An 18,593-nucleotide genomic window follows, 5' to 3' on the forward strand; every position below is an offset into this window, starting at 1 on the left:
TCAACATAATCATAACAGGATAGCTCCCGCACCCCACAGTCAGTGAGAATGCCCTTCTGATTCCAGAAGTTGTATATCTTAAGCCTCTTCAGGTATAGTTTTGAATTATACACCTGCATAAGAGTTGCCAATAACTCCTTATTAAAGACAAAAAAAGATAGGCACAAAACTAAAGTCCAGTGTATCATTTCATTTCAATGCACTGTGGGTAAACCTCATCATTATTTACAAGAAAAAGACATCTAAATGGATGAATGATAAAGCTGTAGGAAAAACAGTCTCAAAAATAAAATGCACAGGTAAGTGTCACAGTGAGGTGTTGAGATGAGTTTTAAATTAAAAGTAGTAGTAAGTGCTTTATTAGCAGCTAAAGCTCAAATTCTAATGCACACTCAAGTCTTCACTGAAACCGTCACACCTCTAGATCATTGGTTTCTACCAAAAGCAGCCAGTTACTCAACATATTCCCTGGGAAGACACAGTTGTAGCCAGCTCTGATTATTTGAAATCCAGTGTTCAAGGACTGCAGAAGCTCTTTCAAGTGACAAGCTTATATTTTACTGCCAGTAGCATCACTGGGATATAGCTCCTCCACAAATGGCTACCTGTGTCAATTAAAAAAAAAAGAGAAGAGTATCAAGTCAGCTGTGCAAGTCAGATGACCTCGGTTTTGTTATTTAGAATATGCTCTTTCAAAAAATAAAGATAGTAAGCTGTCACTGAAGCCTACTATGCTTTTTTACTATGCAGTCTTTCCAGGAGAAGTGATTCTACACCATGCAGCAACTATTTATGGGAGCAGAAAAGAGTAAGCAGCAACAGTAGCTACCATTTTCTAGGCTGGCCCCAGAACTGTTAACTGTTTAACTGTTTTCATCATGCAAAAAGGCTCCAGAGACTTACAGGAAAGGTGGTGTATTAATAAAGAAAAAACCCCAACTCTTCTCACTATATTCTGAATGTGTAAAGGAAATGTTTCCATTTACCAGATGCTTTTGGTTGCTATGATACGCTCAGTTTGCATATGATGCCAGTTTACAGAGAGCTGCAAATATGAAAGATCCTACTGAATTTAAATATCTAGGAGACCAGCTTTCTTCCTCTCTCCACATATGCTGTTTACAACTGCTCTGTTTTTCTGGGAGGCTAGTAAGTAATCACAGCAATTTACCACATCTAAGATGTTTATCACAATACTGTACCTTTATCTGTTCTGCTGAAAAGTGAGGTTGTCAACAGATAGAATTAAGTGTATTTTCCTGTCCTGGACTGTTAAATCCCTCAATCAAGTTTTTGTTACAGTCATCTAGGCTAATGGTATCACTGGACATCTTGGAGTATGTAGCTTGGCCTGTGAAATCCAAGAGATCTTCAAGAGCCTTGGCATTACTTGTCCCATTCTCATCCAAAGAAACACCAGGCATGAGTTCATTCATGGGTGAATATTCAGGGATAGAGATTAGTTCTTCTTTTGAAACTGGGCTGTACAGAAGATAAATGAAAGGAAGATGCAGAATAAGAGGTGTGTAAGTTTTCACTGAGCAACAATCAAATTGATCTTCTGACTGTTCAAAAACTACCACTTACCCTAAGGCCAACTGCAACAAGCCTTTACCTAGAATACATCCCTGTCCAAACAAAAAGAGGTTGCCCTGTTCAGGACGGAAGGCCATTCTTAATCTATATTCCTTAAAGATTAAGGTTTGTGGTAGCTGTGGGATGTGAACACTTATCTCCTGAGAACAAATTTCTGGTAGTTCACTGAACAGCGTTTACTGATCACTCATTATTTCAGTCCCTGCACCATTCTCTTACCTCAGTGTTTATTGCATCTTGCAAATGATTGTCCTGATGCTGCAAACATTTACTTAAAGTGCTCACACTTCAAAATAACAATGTTATTTCTTAAGACCTTATGATTCAGACATAGAAACCCCAAAATTTAATTAAGCACAGCTACCAGCTGATGCTTTGCTGAGATTTGTAAGGCTAGTGCACTTTAGTTTGGGGAAGAGAAGGCAGACAAAGGATTTCACAAGGATTACTAAAACATGAAGGGCAGGTGGATAAGTTGAGGGCAAAACCACTGAGCATGACATCCTGCAACACAAAACCCAGGAGCTGCCCAATGCCATTAAGAAACTGGGCTTAACAGAGACCAAAGAAAATAATTTACTTAGTGACACTGTACTGTGGAACTTTCTGCCAGATGAGGTCCTGGATGCAAACATCACCAACAGGTTGAAAAAAAGAGTTGGATAAACTAATGGGCAACACATCCATCAGTGGCCAAGTCAGAGTTGTACCCTCTAACATCCCTAATTGTAATACTTCTGTGTGGTCTTGGATTGCAGAAAGCGGTGGGCTCAGGTAGTCTCCCTAACTAGTTTTTTTCTTACTGATACTCTCTGAGACCTAATAATGGACTATATGGACTTATGGAGTGTTCCAGTAGGGCATTTCTTATGTATTTATGCATATTTACTGGAAATACTGAAACACTACGAGAGGTTCAGTTGGCTTACTGATTAAGAAAAAAACATAAATATCTAAAATTCAGAGCTAGCTTTCTTGTTGCAGCCTTAAATTAGCAACTTCATTCTTTTCTGCAAGTTCTTCCATTAAAATCCAACAGTATTTAATACACACAAAGTTATTTACTGATTTCCATACATTTGTTCCAGTTAAGTACTTAAAATTTTAAATTCATTTTGTCATTATTCTATTTGTATGGAGGGAGAAAATTTCATGCATCCCAGCTATACAGTCTTGAGACAAGTAAAAAAATGGTGACATCAGAACAGTATCTACAGTAGCTACTTTCACAGAAAAATCTGAGAGGTTTGGGCAAACATGTATGGAATCTTAAGCAAGGTCTACAGAAGGACTTCAGATCCTCCCACCCTGCACCAAATACGTGAGTGAAATGGGGTTCCGTTGACTCATTTGCATCCTGACAGGAGTGGAGTACACCGCAGTGGACACCTGACTGCCACACCGTGGGGCAGGTGAGAAGTAAAGCACTGAAGTATGAACAAATGAAACAAAACTTTGTGTGGGTCTAAAATGAATTCCATGATTTGTATTGGTAGACATGGTCTGTACCTCACATCCATGGACTGAACCTCATCCATCGAATCTTCCATGCTGTTAGACTTTCCAACAACAGCTTCCAGCTGAATAAGTCCTGGGGCTGACTTCAGTCCATTAGCAACTACATCTTGGGAAGGGATTACAGGAGCAGCATTTTCTAAACTTTTGTTTTTCAGGCAGGTTGCCAATCCATTGATCTCTATAAAAGGATAGAAATTGTGACAGGAGCAACTTCTTTATTTAAATAGTTAAAAAACAAACCACAAATGCTTTTAAGTTATAGATCAAGTAGAAAGGAAGATTGACAATGCAGTAGGATTCATCTATGACTTACATGATACTGTCAATCCTCTCTTCCACTCTTTTAAATTTGAGTAAACGGGAGAGAGAATGTTTTATCTTTTATGTCATACACTAAATACTTAGTCTGGGGAAGGTAACAAAATACAGATAAATGCCAGATATGTGTATTTTGTTTAACAATTCTTTGAATACATATGCTATTTTTGTAAAGTCAATTACATGTATGATTTTCAGCGATGCTACAAAAAGCTTTCAAGCTCGGTTGTGTGCAAGTATTTTCTACCTACAAAACGTGAAGGTAGATTGCAGCAACCAAACCTACTGGCAGATTGGAACTTCTCATTTACAGAAATGCTACATCAGGTACCGAAATGGAGAAGAAACTTCCTTTTGCTTAAGTGGCAAAACAAAGCAGTCTTCATTTTCTAATATATGCCACTGATGCAAAAGTAGTTGTTCTTTTTGAGATGAAAGCAAAGAATCTGCAATAAGACACAGCGCTCTGCCCGAGATTGCAAAACTCTGAAGACAACTAACTGTGAAAATAGGTTAAAAAAAAATGGCATTTTTTACCTGGCTGGTTGAGGACAAGGGCCTTTGGTTGCCTTTCCACGTTCAAAGTTGATGGTACTTCCAGTTTTGGCTCTTCCTTCTGTAATCAAATAACAAGTCAACTGTATGAAGGATGAAGGACTAACCTTCATAGAACTGACTGGATCCAAAACTTGTGAGACTGCTGAAGGCCATGGGGTGGTTAAATGTCACTGACAGCAAGAGAGGATTTTCTTTTTCCTTTCTAATTAGGCATAGGAATTTATTTAATTGTTTAACATTAAAAAGAAACAGTCCCCGAAAGTAACCAAAGAAACAGTTTCCTTAGTTGAAAACCTGATCACCACTTTCTAGCTGGACACAATTGCCTCATTCTCAATCCTACATTCCTGGCAGGCTTAACATGATAGCTCAGTAACTAATTCATTGGCCTGTACAAAGAAGGAGAATATGCATCACAGCAGCAAACATTACAGCTCCAACATCCAGGAATGAGCTCTTCCCACCTTTCTAGACAGTGAGGAAGGTAAGTCTGCAACAGTTGCATAAAGCTGTTTCTGTAGCAGCAGCCCAAAATAACTGTGACACAGGTACTGAGACACTGTCATTCTGTTCGAAATGCAACTAAAATTTGGGTGTAGAGTGTACCTAAGTATACCTAGTAATGCAGCAATACTCTAGTGTTTAATTTCCACATATGGGTAATAAACCAAAAGAAACCCACAAACATACACTGTTTCATACCTTTATTTCTGGTGTTTCACTCCTCCTTGTTCTCTTCATTATTTCATCTATTCTCTAGAAATCAGAATAAATTGGAGAATGAGAAGGCAGATGGAATATTTACTACCAGAGACTGACAATGGAGAAGGGAAACAAAAAAAAAAAAAAAAAAAAAAAAAAAAAAAAAGAAAACCTTTTCTCTCCTGCCATGACCTCTTCCCTGCCTGTCTTGGAAAAGTGAGAATAAACAAGAAAAAACAGAAAACAAAAGGCAGAAAACACCTGGGAGCTGGCTTTCATATATCACAGCTCACAGAACATGACTTCTCAGTAGATGCAATTTAGAGACAAACATTTTAATACCAGGTGCTTGCAGTTACAAGTTGTGCTCAGCTCTGGAACAAGACATTTATTTAAAACCAACAGCTATTATTTTCATCTAGGTGCTTTTCCAACTATTTCCAAATAGCTCCTTTAAAAATTAGTTAGGTGTCTTGGAATGGAAGAGTAAAATGAAATATCTGACATTATTCTTGTTAGAAATGTGTAAGGCATTACCCTAAAATACCTTCTTTTTATTTCTCTGTTCATTCAAAAAATGAAAAACCTTCCCAACAAACCTTGTCTCTTTGCACTACTGTGAAAGGGAACTATTTCAGATTTAAAGACATTTTGGTTTGGTATTCTAATCTGGAACTGCAACATGCCTTCAGCAGCAGTAAACAACTGGAATATGAAATAACATAGTGTCATAACACATATGGAAAGACTACCTTCTTATAACCAGACAGAGGTTCTGCAGCTGTTCTCTCTTTTCTGCCACAGAGCTGTAGATAAAGCTAATTTATGCGGCTCCAGCCATTTCCCTGTGAGGTGGTGGCCAGACTGCCCTGCTGCCTCTGCATAATGCAACCAGAGACAAGCCAGGTGGGAGAAAACCTGTTTGTTAATCACATTAACTTTCTCCATTAACGACAGGGAGCTTTTGTTGAGTAAGTTTTAAAACAAAGTTATGTTCCTCAATAGCCTGTGATGTTCTGGGTTGGGCGGCAATCCAGGTTTGCCTTGGCAAGCCATTCCCTGTTTGTCTCAGGCATTTAACTTTGTGGGTAGAGGCTAATTCTGTGTTTGTTCAGTGCCTAGTAGAAAACCATTGGCCTTAGGCAATTCCACTTTGTAACAAATTTTGACGTCCATGTTCCCCTAACATGCAAGTAGCAAATACTAAGTTAGGCATAAATATCCATTCAGATTATTATTTCTAGAAACTATTTGGTACTTTCTGGGTTATGTATTTAAACAAGAAATGAAATAATCATCTTGAGAAGCAAGTATCTACCTTCTTCCGCTCCAGTCTTTCTTGCTCAATTTGCTGCATGATTTGCTCCCTTTCAAGACGAAGCTGCTCAGCTGCCTCACGGGCTTTGTTTTCTGCTTCTTCCTTCTAATCAAAATGTACAAAATATGATACGGCCATTATTTATTTCAGGTATATTACCAGATGCTGTAAGTATTTATGTATATATGTATAAATGTATGTATGCATGCATATATAGGTATATAAAGTTTCACATTTGTGTTTGAGATGGTACCTGTTTCTCATATTTGGCCTGGAGCTCTTTTTCTTTCCTTTCCTTTAGCATTTGTTCTTCCTCAGCTCTTCTCCTGGCTTCCTCTTCTGCCTTTTTCCTAGCTGCTTCTTCCTCACGTTTTCTTTCTTCTTCCTTCTTACGAGCTTCTTCCTCTAGACGAAGTCTTTCTTCTTCTGCCTTTCTTTTCTGTTCTTCTCTTTCAAGCCTGCAAAAAATGTAACAGCATGTTTAAAAGGCATGTTCAGCGTGCATTCTCTTGTATGCACGGCACACAATCAGACAATACATGCATCAGCACACATTTTCATGAAAAATGTCAAGATACAGCAAAGAAGTTGAGCATATACTCAGAATTCAGGCTGCTGTCAAGCTTTTATTCCAATCTTATTTTCACTGCCTAAAATATTTCATGAAAAGTATAGTTTCCCTTGAAAAAACAGGTGTGATCAAAGAAGAAGAAAACATTTCCATTCTAGTTTGAATCAGAGCTTGGAGAGTAAAAGTAAGGTTCAATAATAAAAACATCCCTCTTTCACTGTGCTTCACACCCAGAATGCAGGTATCTATAGATAAGCAAGTACTTTTTTCCTTTGTTTCAGCTGAAGATAAACAGATTGGATGAGTAGCAGAAAACAAAGTCCACAAAACACAGTGGTACACTAGAAAGAGTGGGTCTAAATTCCATCTGTATTGTTCCCTGGCCCACTGGGGGACATCACGCTCATTTGTCACCACATGCAAGAGCTTCTTTAACAAGCGATTGTTCTTCTCCTTTCATATCAGGGATTCAGGGCCAAACTGGCAAGCACTGGAGAACCCCCACCCCCATGTTTTCAATAACAACAGACAAAGTTGAATTTAGACATGCAGAGTAAGTGATTTACATTAGGGGCTTGAAGGAAGGGCATGATCTGTTGACACTTGCAACCAGTATCCCATGTGGAAAAAAAACTTAAAAGCTTGCTCCCAGAACAGAGACAGAATTTCACTACTTAGATACGGCAACCTTCCTTATGCCCACACTAAAAGCCCTCAACTGCCTACAACAGAGTTGAGCAGGTTGATTTGCTGAATGATACAATGTCCACACTGCAGTGTAGACACAGGTGAAGTATCTGGATGAGTAATAGTTTATTCAGGCTTCTTAAAGAGGCCAAATTATTATTTTCTAACTTCACTAGTCATAAAGACTGCAAAAGACACTAATGAATTATGAGTCTGAGTTGAAAGAAATTAACACTTACGTGCAAACTCCCACCTTGATTCTAAAACTCCCACAGTTTTAAGCATCTTCAGTGATACAGGTTTAGTTACTAGATAATATTTTTCACAAATCAATAGAGATACCTCTCCCGTTCTTCTCTCTCCTGTCTCTCTCTTTCTTCTTGTTCCTTTTGCAGGCGCGCCTGTCGCCTTTTTTCAGCTAGAATTTTTGCTGCTTCTTCTGCATCAGTTGTTCCTGCCGTGATCTTCCCTAAGATACGACAACCAAGGGTGAAAAGTTAGGCAGGGAACAAAGAGTGCCCAGAACTTCCACATTCACACAGATGCTGAAATGGCCATGGTTCATGCTGGTATGACACCTTTGCATTCCAAAGCACACCTCAGCAAATATGGGATAGGTAAGGGCATCCCTGGATTTCAGCATTTTCACATCCTCATTAACAAGGGGGTTTCATGCATGGGTAACCCTGGTGAAAACTATACATTTACTGGTTCCACTATCTACTTTTACACATTCTTGTAAGCCTACAACTGAGCAGCTTCATGAAAGGAACATGTCATCACTACTTAAAAGCCTCAGGGACCCATGGTATCTTGCAATATATTCTTGCAGTAAGACTCACCTTCAACATTTTCAGTCTTTCCTGCAGAAGGCATGTGTTTCTCTGAAGCCACCTGGCCTGCCTCATCAGTGTGTGCTCCTGGAGATTTTGGATGACTGACATTTTCCTTCTCCTTGTCTGCTTTCTTTTTAGGAGTTTCCTGGTTGAGATTAGAAGTGGCACGATGCTTCACAGGAGAAGCTGGATATTGTTTGGCGTTTTTAGGAGACTGAGGATAAGTCTTTGCAACTGTCCTGATGAGGGAAAACAAAAATCAAAGCAGGCCATATGTTACACAGCTAGGAACCAGACTCCATCTTTACATGTATCATTCCTCTCTCTTGTCTACATAGGAGTATCAGCTGTTTTGCACAATAGTGCATAGAAACCATCTGGATGCAAGCAATCAAAACCTGAAATGGAGGGAACTGATAAGCAAGTGCAAATGATTACAGAGAATTCTCATTTTTAAAGCCCAGTGCTACTGTCCAAGTTGTAGGCAAGAGATACGAAATCATAAACTACTTAGACCAGTTATTTTAGCAACAGACATTTCATAACAATTTTGTCAATATTATTGTATTCAACAGCCCTTGTCAACATTTAAAGCAAAGCTATGGCTGCTGTCTGCAGAAATTACAATGAGTTGCAATGTGCTGCTTTTATCTGAATACCGTCTTGTCAAGCACAGTCTTTTTCTAATAGCATCTGATTTTCCAAAACGGCGCCAAATACTATTGCATACAAAGGTAAAGCCGGGTACCACAAGAGACAGAACTGACCAAACCATTGTACAGTCAGCACTGCTGTTTCAGTTAGTGCTTTTATCAGCACCAACACCACAGGCTCAATGCTCAAAACTCAGCCCCTGCAACATTCTACAGGGCTGCACTTGTGGTGATGGCAACGCACAGCAGCAATGCAGCCAATTGCTCGTTTGGCTGTTGCACACCACAAGTGAAATAACAACTTTGAATTCAGTCCTGGGACAGCAGAAGGACAAAGACAGTTGATATTCACTGAAAATAGGTGCACATTAAAGAGAACAGATTACCAGGAAACATAAAACTACACACAAACACCATTTGTTATTATTTAACACCAGTAACGAGCACTAAATACTTGTAACATTAAGAAAGGCCGGGCTGTGCAACTAAGTAGTATGGAATGAAAGAGATTACAATCTTACAATAATGACTTACGTGAGTCCCATTAGAATAAATAATTCTACACTAAAGTGAACATTACACATGTAGTTTTAACTTTCCTGATGGATATGCAATTATGATACAAATGTATTACCCCTTATCACTTTTTAAATAGAATTATGTAATTGACTAGGTTGGAAAAGACCTTTACGATCAATCATCAAGTCCAACCGTTACCCCAGGACTGCCAAGTCCACCACTAAACCATGCCACCGAGGGCCTCATCTACATGGTTTCTGAACACCTTCAGGGATGTGATTCCACCACTTCCCTGGGCAGCCTGTTCCAATGCCTGCTTACCCTTCCGTTAAAGAAATATTTCCTAATATCCAATCTAAATCTCCCCTTGTGCAGCTTAAGGCTGTTTCCTATTTCATCTACACAATATGGGGTTTCATATACTATGACATGCTTTCTGGACTGCATGCTCATTCTGGCAGACCACAGGCATGAAAAACACGTACAATGGCTAAAAATTAATAGACTGGAGTGGCAAATTTTGTATAGCTCTAACTATAGTATTGTATGGCCAGAGACTATTATAACTTGAACAACATTTGCATTACAGAGTAGACAATAAAATCGAAGTGTCTTTCAACTCTGCACAAATTCATGAATTCAGGAGAAGAAAGGGTTATTTGCCACCATATTATGCTGCGTTTGAAAGAGGCTGAGATACCAGAATATAGAAAGCTCATTCAGAGCTGCCTGGTTTGTGGGCAGGAAGACTGCAGAGTATTGCACCACCCGTACTTTCTTACTCCCACTGAAGAGCCATCAGACTCCAAAAGCCCTTGGGCTGGTGGAATAGTAGCACCCAAGTAAATTTAAAGTTCAGCTCAGGTACCCTCTGCCTGCAGGCCTAGGAGCTCCCTGTCAGCTCAGGTCTTCGCCCTTGGTCCTTGCCTGAGCTAAACCATAGGTAAGCCTGTTCCTGGCCTCTTAACCTGCTCATCCTGACCTGATGTCCTGGCTTGTCCTTGGACCTGCCTCAGTAAGGGCTTTGCTGACTATCACTGGACTCTTGCCATTGCCAGACCTGCCCTGGTCACTTCTATTGTCTGCTGTGGGATGGGGTCCTCTGGGTGAGGTTCCTGTCCTTGTCTGCCCTGCTGTCACCCTTGGCTTCTGGCTCGCTCTACCTTCAGGGCAGCCTGCTGCTCCCTGACAGACACAGGCCTTGGAAGATATGAACAGGCAAGTTTGTTCCCAGGTCTTGTAGAAAACAGCAATGGGAGAAGCCAGTGAGATTGGTTGGTGTTGAACAAACCTGGTTTTAGCACTGTCGTTAGTTTTCTCTTTAGAATATAGTTGGATTCCCAGGCCCTCCAAAAAACGAAGGCAAAGATTTCAAGGCCCCACCTACAAAGGTCTTGTATGCGCTTCACCATTAATTTCCAACTGCATTTCATAAAAATATAATGTGTAAATAAAAAGCAATTAACTTTTTTCTTATTAATCTGACATTTCTTCAAAACGTAGTCCCTTTCTTGCTGTCTCTGGTTTATATTTCCAACTTTACCACACATCCCTTTGCAATGCTTTTTATTTAACTTGCTGTGACAAGAGAAGCAAAACAGACTAATAACTAAGGCTGAGTCATTTTCAGTATTAGCACAGAAGTAATTGTTCTCTAATAAAGACATGACAATCACATTAAAGAGGTGGGTAGGAAGAAGTCTAGTCATAAGAGTTATGTATCTTGCACTGCATAGGAATTAGAACAGACTGGCTGTACAACTTACCTGTTAGACTAGAAATTAAATGAACACTGTTTTTCCCTTTTGTATTTAAAACATATTGCCAACACAGCACCTTTAACAGAGGTGGAATTGTTACTAGAAAGAACACTCCTCCTGGTAGTATTTAAATGATGCTACTCTTCACCAAAAAGGGCCAAACTTAATTGTGAAGACAGAAAACCAGGATTATTAAGGGAAAATGTATACACACTTGTGTAGGAGTCTGCTTAGGTTTAAAAATTGTTTAATTTTTGCCTTGGGAGAAAAGGAAAGGGATGTTATGAAACCTTTGTAAGAATGTGGGAACACAGAAGCGTGCTGATGAGGAACAAAGAATTAAGATGACAAATTGCCGAAGTCCAAGAAGTGGCAGCATGTTTGTTGCCTGAAAGTTCACTCATCTCAGTCGCTGGGTTTTATAGGAGAACACAGAAATACAGGAAACATCTTCCTCCCTCCAGGAGGTCTTAGTTTTCTCACCTAAGCACCCTGTGTTGACATGGGGGCAGCAGCTTGTAAGAAGCCATGCTCATTATGACCTCTATATGCATTTCAAAGAACCCCTATCAGGTCTGAGGACCCACTTGTCCTTAAATCACAATGGTTCTTATTCAACTAAAAGAAGGATGCAAAAGAATGTCTCAGGAAGAGCACAAGAGGGGGTTTGAACTTCCTTTTACTGAGCAGAGAAAATAAAGTACATGTAGTACATGAATCAGAGGTCACATCCAATTTTGTCCACAAACAGCATGGGAGAGAACAGCATGCTTTCTTGAAAAGCCAGGTACGTGACAGGCCACTGGTTACAGCAGTTCCAAAGGCTGACTGTAAATCAGAAATCTGCAGCAATGCCACAGCTGCGTTTTTTTACCCTATCTTTCTTAATTCAAGAAAAGTTTTTCTAAAACCACACTGAGCACTAGCATGTTCTCAATGCTGCTTTCCGAGATTGCTCTGAGTGAAAGCTGTTCCTGGGTTCTGACATTTTTGCTCTACTACCTGTAGTATTTTCTCAAAAGCAGTTTTCTTTCACTTTTAGTTTTGATCTTTTCTAGCCAGGAACAGATTAATTTTCTTCTTCACACTTCCTAACAGCACAAACTAAGCACATGTAACAATATGAGAGATAAAAACGAGCCTTTTGGAAAGCTAGAGTGAGCCACAGAGGAGGAATCCCCTGTGAAGCTCCCAGTGCTGTAAATAAAATATTCTTTGCTCAACAGACTTTGTCCCTGGCTAAAATTGATGAAGTGAGCTTGTTTCTCACAGGTCTACAGGATGGTTATTTTGATAGCTGCATTATTACAGATGTTTTCAAAATCTCCAATTGGCCCATTCTTTGGCTACCTGCTGAAAAAAAGAAAAATCAAAATAATCTTGATCCAATATTGTCCCCATTGTTTTTATCTCTCCAGGGCAAAATAAAGTTCAAGAGTAGTAAATGCAGCATGTATCAAATAATAATCTAAATAAAATCTAAAACTTGGTCACTGCAGAACATAGCAGCTACTTCTGGGAGGAATTCACCACATGTAGACACCTTTCTAATAAATAATTTTTTGCCCCTTTCTCCTTCTCATGTGAGGTAATGCTTTGGCAAAATAATGTAACACTGAGCATTCCATTTTTATTCAGTGGCTTATACTATAGCTTATCTGAAGACACTTAAGACTAAATCCTACTTCCTTGATTCAGTCATGTCCCATTGATTTCAAAGGGACTATTTACCCAAAGACCTGTGAAGGACACAGGCTTTATTGCTTTCACGATCTATAAGATAGGACACTTGCCTATTCTCTGAGGGATACTGCAAGAATAATCTGATTAATGTACAGATCTTTGAAGAGGGAGCATCAGAAAAAAGTTACCAAAAAATGGTATTATTGATCTTGTGAAAGATCTGAAGAACAGGAGCACTTTATACAATCAGTATCCAATAGCAATTGTAAAACTAAAAGATAATTTCTCAATTATCCCAGCTCTCTAATCCATTAACTTTCATCTTTGTCAGCTGATCCATGCTGGATTCAAAGCAAAAATTTTTCGTTTCTTTCCTGTGTGACATTTCTTGATATATTCACCTTTTCAAGTATCTCCAAGCTTTGAATTCTTTCCTTGCTTTTAATTATAGCTCATCATATTTCTGCTTTTCTACCCTTTTCTCCTTTGTAGGTCCATATTTGTTCACTCATTTTTTCTTGGATATTATGTTTTTGGGCTGATCTTTTTTATTTCTCAGTAAAATTTGTACCTTCAAACACTTATATTTTATTGATGTATTACTGAAAATCTATTCTGACATCAACCACTGTCTCTCTTTAGGTTGAAGTTTTATTGTCTTGTTTGAGCCTGTTTCAGTTACCTTACCACGATAAAAAGAGCTTTTAAATTAATAATTAATGAAATAATACATAAAGAAGACAGGCAACTACTGCACAAAACAAGATGACAACTACGAAGAACTAGTAACTAGAACAATGCCAAAAAATGTCAAGCCACATTTTTAAGAAGAAGAAGTCATACAGCTAATTATAACTTAAAGCACTGGCCATACTTGATTCTTTCCTCAACAGCTTTTGAAGTTAAGGTGCTATGCAGGATCACTAACTACTACTGCCATACAATATGTGTTCTTATTTCTTCCAGGGTATTTTTTTGGCCATATGGTGTGCTGGAAGGAGAAAGATTAAACTTGTAAAAGACTGTCAAGTCTGCAGGGAGAACGAGCATTTGCCTACATATTCAGTCACATTAAAAACTGTAAGTTCCACAGTTAATTTTAAATTTAAAAGTAAGATTATAACAATCTAAAGGAAGGTTCCAAAAGCCTCACTGCCTATATCTAAATCCACTGACCAGTCAGATCATCAGCTGGCATTTGAGTTGTATGAAGAAATGTGTCTCTTTTATATAATAATATAACATGGTTATCAGAATGTCTTTTTTAATTTTATTTTAAATTTCTGAGGGGAATTTTTGAGAGTGCTGAAGCAGAACAGTCTTTCTGCAATCAGTAATAAACACGGATTTAAACTCTATTCACTGTATCTCTCGTAAGGTCAAGGAGGGTGTTCTAATTGGGCCACGCTAAGATTAAATACTCAGTAATACATTTCCAGCAGTGGTCAGAATCAGACTCTCTTGAGGAAGAGAAGGAGGGAAGAAGAAAAAAAACGATAACTAATGTGGTTCACAATCACAGAGAAACCCACAAGTAGGCTTTTTAATTCCTCCATGCAACATCTGCTTCTTCCTCTAAAAACAGTAGTTTATATTCCTTATAGGCATGAAAATACTGTACTGTAAAAAGCTTCTCATAATTTGCACCTTGGAAAAAGAGTCTCCACCTTTGCCTCACCTTTTATGGAAATTAGTGCTACAAATTAAGACGGGGCATACTTTTTTCATGAATCACTAAACACCTGTTTGTTTCACAGAAGCTTTTCCTTTTTAGCCCCCAGATGTCTCTATGATGAGCTATACCAACTTTTCCAGTATCTGCTATCACAAACCACTTTGCTCTCAGAAATCCATTTCCCACCAATCATTTTACTCAACTAAATCTCTTTTGGTATGTCTTTTATACTGGCTGAGTGAACCGAAAGATGCATTCTGAATGGGGAATATCAGTACTTACAGAATAATACACATTTTTATAGCTCCAACTTTTCTCTACACAATTTGGATTATCCCACTGAAAACTGTAATGGAAAAAAAGCTGACCGCCATTAACATATCGTATAATTCTATTTTTTACTGAATTTATGTAATTCATAACCTGATGACATTATTGATGTATATTTGAGAACTTTTAGCCCTATATTATGACCCAAGAATTGCAATTTCCCAGTTGCATGCAAGGGCTTGTCTAAAACAGAAAGAACACCCAGAGTCACAGGGTTTCCTTTATTTTGCCTGGCACTAGATTCGCACACAATATCATCCTCTGTTAAAGGCTATGCGCTCGGAGCTGAAACAGAAAAGGAACACCAGCTAGATTCTGAAGCAAAAGAAATGTGTGAGAAAGGTGCTCATCAAAGACTGGTGCGGAACATGGCCAGGTTCAGAAATCAGACGGAGATAATTTTCAAGACAGAAGTGGGACCCGTGAACAGGGTTTTGGGGGGCAGAAAAAACAAACCCAAACAAAAAAAATCAGACAACTACTATATACCATGACTACTTTAGTATACTTCTGCATTTGAGCCAGGCTTAATATCCTGCTCTAAGAAAGCTGAAGACACATTTGCTTAGACTTGTGACTTGCAAGCTGTGGTACACGGACTACAGTTTTGGGTGTCTGCAAAAGAAAACTAAAAAAAGCCACTCAATTGCTAGTAAGCCCAGATATGCTATAGGTCCACAAACTCTGCATTAAAACAAAAAAACCTAAAACCAAAATACCCACAAACAGTGAAACACAAAAAAAAAAATCCCCCCACAAAAAAAAAGCACAAGAAGCAACAAACCCAGACAGGTCTGCAAATAAGCAAAGATTAAAACCGATGGTTTAGATGACGCACAGTTAAGTACATTTATGGAACCAGATGGTCATGCCAGCAATAGGAAATGCATATATTAAATGCTGGAGTTTCTAGGTAGTATCCATGTTCTGTGCATTTCTGCACATTAGGCAGAGTTTCTGCAAAACCAAATAAAACAAAAGCATGTTTAAATGTTAAATAAAATCTCACATGAATTCCAAAATGCACCACAATAATTTCAAAAGACTGAGAAAAGGCAGAGAAGTGTCACTAGTGAGCACTAACACAATCTTATATATATCTGTTCATCTACATATCTCTCTCCCTCTCTCTCCATCTGTATATGTGTGCGTGTACAACTAAAATTAACCAGATTTTGTACAACACTTCAAGGGAAGTTCCTCAAGAATCTATGTCTGTTCCTAAAATGCTCACAGCATATTACACTGCTAATAAGAAAGGCATACTTAGGTGTCGCAGGTGATGCAGATCTTCTGGACATGGCAGCAGGAGAATCGGACCTTCTTAGAGGAGATCCCATGCCAGATGATGAACCAGGTGTTGCAGGTCGCTTCTCTTTCTTTATCTTCTCAGTCTAGAAGCACAGTCCATTTTAGTTTCCATAATTTGGACCAACACATGAAAAATATATTTAATCATGTTATTAACAAGATGGCACATAAACAGATTTGCATAACATACATTTAAGGTAAAAGTTTTTTAAACACCAGCTCACAGCTGAGCTGCAATAGTCTTTTATTTTATATAGACATAACCTCCTCCAGTGTTTTGCATGGACACTGTATACAAGTTGCAGGTACGTAACACCACATCAGAGCCTCTCCAAGAGTTCTTGGGAAGGGTGGCAGCACTGGGTGGAGTTTTCTAAATCGTCTATGTGCTCCTGCAACACATCTTGGACCTGATGAGTCGTGCACCCAGGCATCTTGCAGAAATGCTGCTAGGTGTGACACTGTGAATCACACCTAACAGAGACACTACACAAATCTTTAGCTCCCAGCTTTGGTCCTCTCACTTGCATCTAATTTACATGGCATGAATCCCCCTACTATTAACTATTACAAGACACAGAACCTTATGTGAATTTTACAGCCCTAGCATAGATTTTTTTTAAAACATGCCTTATATTGTGTAGTCTCAGTGAGGGTGAATGATGTGCCTTTTGCTTTTCTGGAAGCTACAGTGGGTCAATAACGAATCTTTAAGCAAATGGCATTAAAAATGTCCACAGAAAGAGTTAAGCAATTGGTATAAAACCGAGGCATTGCCACTTGGCAAGTTTCTGAAATATGTGAAGCTTGCTAATTAACCAGCAAGACTGGTCATACTCAGTAGAGATCCTATTTGTCATCCCTGTTCCCAGAAGTTACAGGCAAGTCCAGAAATGCAGTTCAGTGCCAGCAATCTCAGTTCCCTGAAAATAAAGGTGTTGCTGTTCCAATTACCAGCACTCAGCACTGATTTCCAGGAGGAGGAAGATATTAAAATGCTGCTAAACAGGAGCACAAAAACAAGGCTTACTTTCTTACCACTGTTTCTTAGAACAGGGTTAGCACTTTATTTTTATGAATGTAAAGGGAAAGATAACAACCAGAAACCACACCAGTTTACCCTGAAGTGAAACCAAAACCACTGCAAACCCACCTGAGTAACTTCAGCTGCAGCCGCCCCTTTCATGGCATTGGAAGTGGAGGGTGAAGTTGCCTTCTTTCTCTCGGTGCTTCGGGTGGGGGAAGGCTTGTAGGGAGATTTAAGAGGACTAGCTGGTGCTACACGAGGACAGATATGGAATACTAAAGAGTTATAGTACAATAGCAAGAGCAAAAGGGAGCATAGACAGAGGAAGTAAAGGAGACGAGAAAACAGCATACTGTTATCTTTATAATGGTCAAAGGTAGTTTTCAAAGTTTTCCAAAAAGTGTTTCAAAAGACTGCATTATTCAGCATGGTCCCACGTCTACTAAAAATGCCCCGACTCAAAGAACATTGTATAGGATTTTTGTATTTTTTTTAAGTTACCTCTAAAATATCATTCTCTTCTATAAATTTTGAACAACCTGACTGTGAAGTCCAGCTTCCTTTGCATATGACAGAGTAATCAAACAATTCTAGCTGAGAGACTTTATAACAAATACTGCAGAACAGAAAGGGTGACAGAAGTGTAGGGATTTTTAAGAGCCTAAACATGGCAAATACCTTAATTTCTTGTCAAAATAATACTTAAACAAACCCTACAAAAACAATCAGCCCCAAACCTAAACTAAATGCTGCTGTAGGTATTTCAGTTATTATCATTTATGGTAAGACATCAGTTTGAGTGTGACACATGCGTTACAGCTTGCAGGGCAACTCTTTCTGGGTATTTTCTCTTTATTTGCAATATGAACAGGATTTTTTAAAACTGGAACATTTTACCTCCATTTTTGTTCATATTGCCTTCTAAGATGAAACTTTCACATACATATAGAACATACAGAATCAACAGAATATATGCTTTTTTAATAAGACAGACACTAATTGTAATCATGTGACAGTGCATTTCAAATCTTATTCAACTGAGGTCAAGAAGGATAATGACTTTGGAAAAGCAGTAATTTTGTTCAAATATAAATGAGTATTCCAATATTCCTCTTCATATTCCAATTCATATTTCCAATATTTTTTATTTTTTTTTATTGGGGGCAGCCTTTTTCGTGAGATATTTTAAGTTTATCTAGACCCGTGTATTCTTTGACTGACTTTCCAGCAAGTTGGTGAAAGTTCACTGACTATTAAGAAAATTGTTCTGAAACGTGAATGTTCCTCAAGATTAGTATTTTTACTTCAAGCGTAAAAAAAATTTAATTCTATGTGTCCAATAACAACTGTTTCCCCGAGTATCTCAACTGAGAGTGACATTAATAATGCATTGCCCTAGAGAAGGAGTCTTAAATTAAGGGTCCTTATATGCAGGAGCGGAGCAATTTTGACCAAAACAATGTGATAAGGCACAGTATGAGCTCTTTAAAAGGTAAAGCCCTCTTCCCTCTTCAGGAAGCTACTTCAATGG

The 18,593-nt window shown here is 38.6% G+C and overlaps 1 protein-coding gene across 1 annotated transcript in view; it reads right to left on the reverse strand.

Annotated features, from left to right (window-relative positions):
- Positions 1-1,232: 1,232 nt before the first annotated feature.
- The window catches only part of MAP7D2 (MAP7 domain containing 2), a 55,894-nt gene continuing 38,533 nt past the window's right edge, over positions 1,233-18,593 (reverse strand). The window contains exons 7-16 of the mRNA XM_010010204.1: positions 17,189-17,313; positions 15,991-16,118; positions 8,111-8,343; positions 7,611-7,737; positions 6,264-6,468; positions 6,011-6,115; positions 4,693-4,746; positions 3,970-4,048; positions 3,106-3,292; positions 1,233-1,482 (exon numbers count right to left, since the gene is read on the reverse strand). Coding sequence (XP_010008506.1) covers positions 1,233-1,482; positions 3,106-3,292; positions 3,970-4,048; positions 4,693-4,746; positions 6,011-6,115; positions 6,264-6,468; positions 7,611-7,737; positions 8,111-8,343; positions 15,991-16,118; positions 17,189-17,313 — 1,493 coding nt within the window. The remainder of the gene's footprint in view (positions 1,483-3,105; positions 3,293-3,969; positions 4,049-4,692; positions 4,747-6,010; positions 6,116-6,263; positions 6,469-7,610; positions 7,738-8,110; positions 8,344-15,990; positions 16,119-17,188; positions 17,314-18,593) is intronic.

The sequence above is a fragment of the Nestor notabilis genome, unplaced genomic scaffold (genome assembly GCF_000696875.1).
Source record: "Nestor notabilis isolate BGI_N333 unplaced genomic scaffold, ASM69687v1 scaffold26682, whole genome shotgun sequence".
Classification (NCBI taxonomy): Eukaryota; Metazoa; Chordata; class Aves; order Psittaciformes; family Psittacidae; genus Nestor; species Nestor notabilis.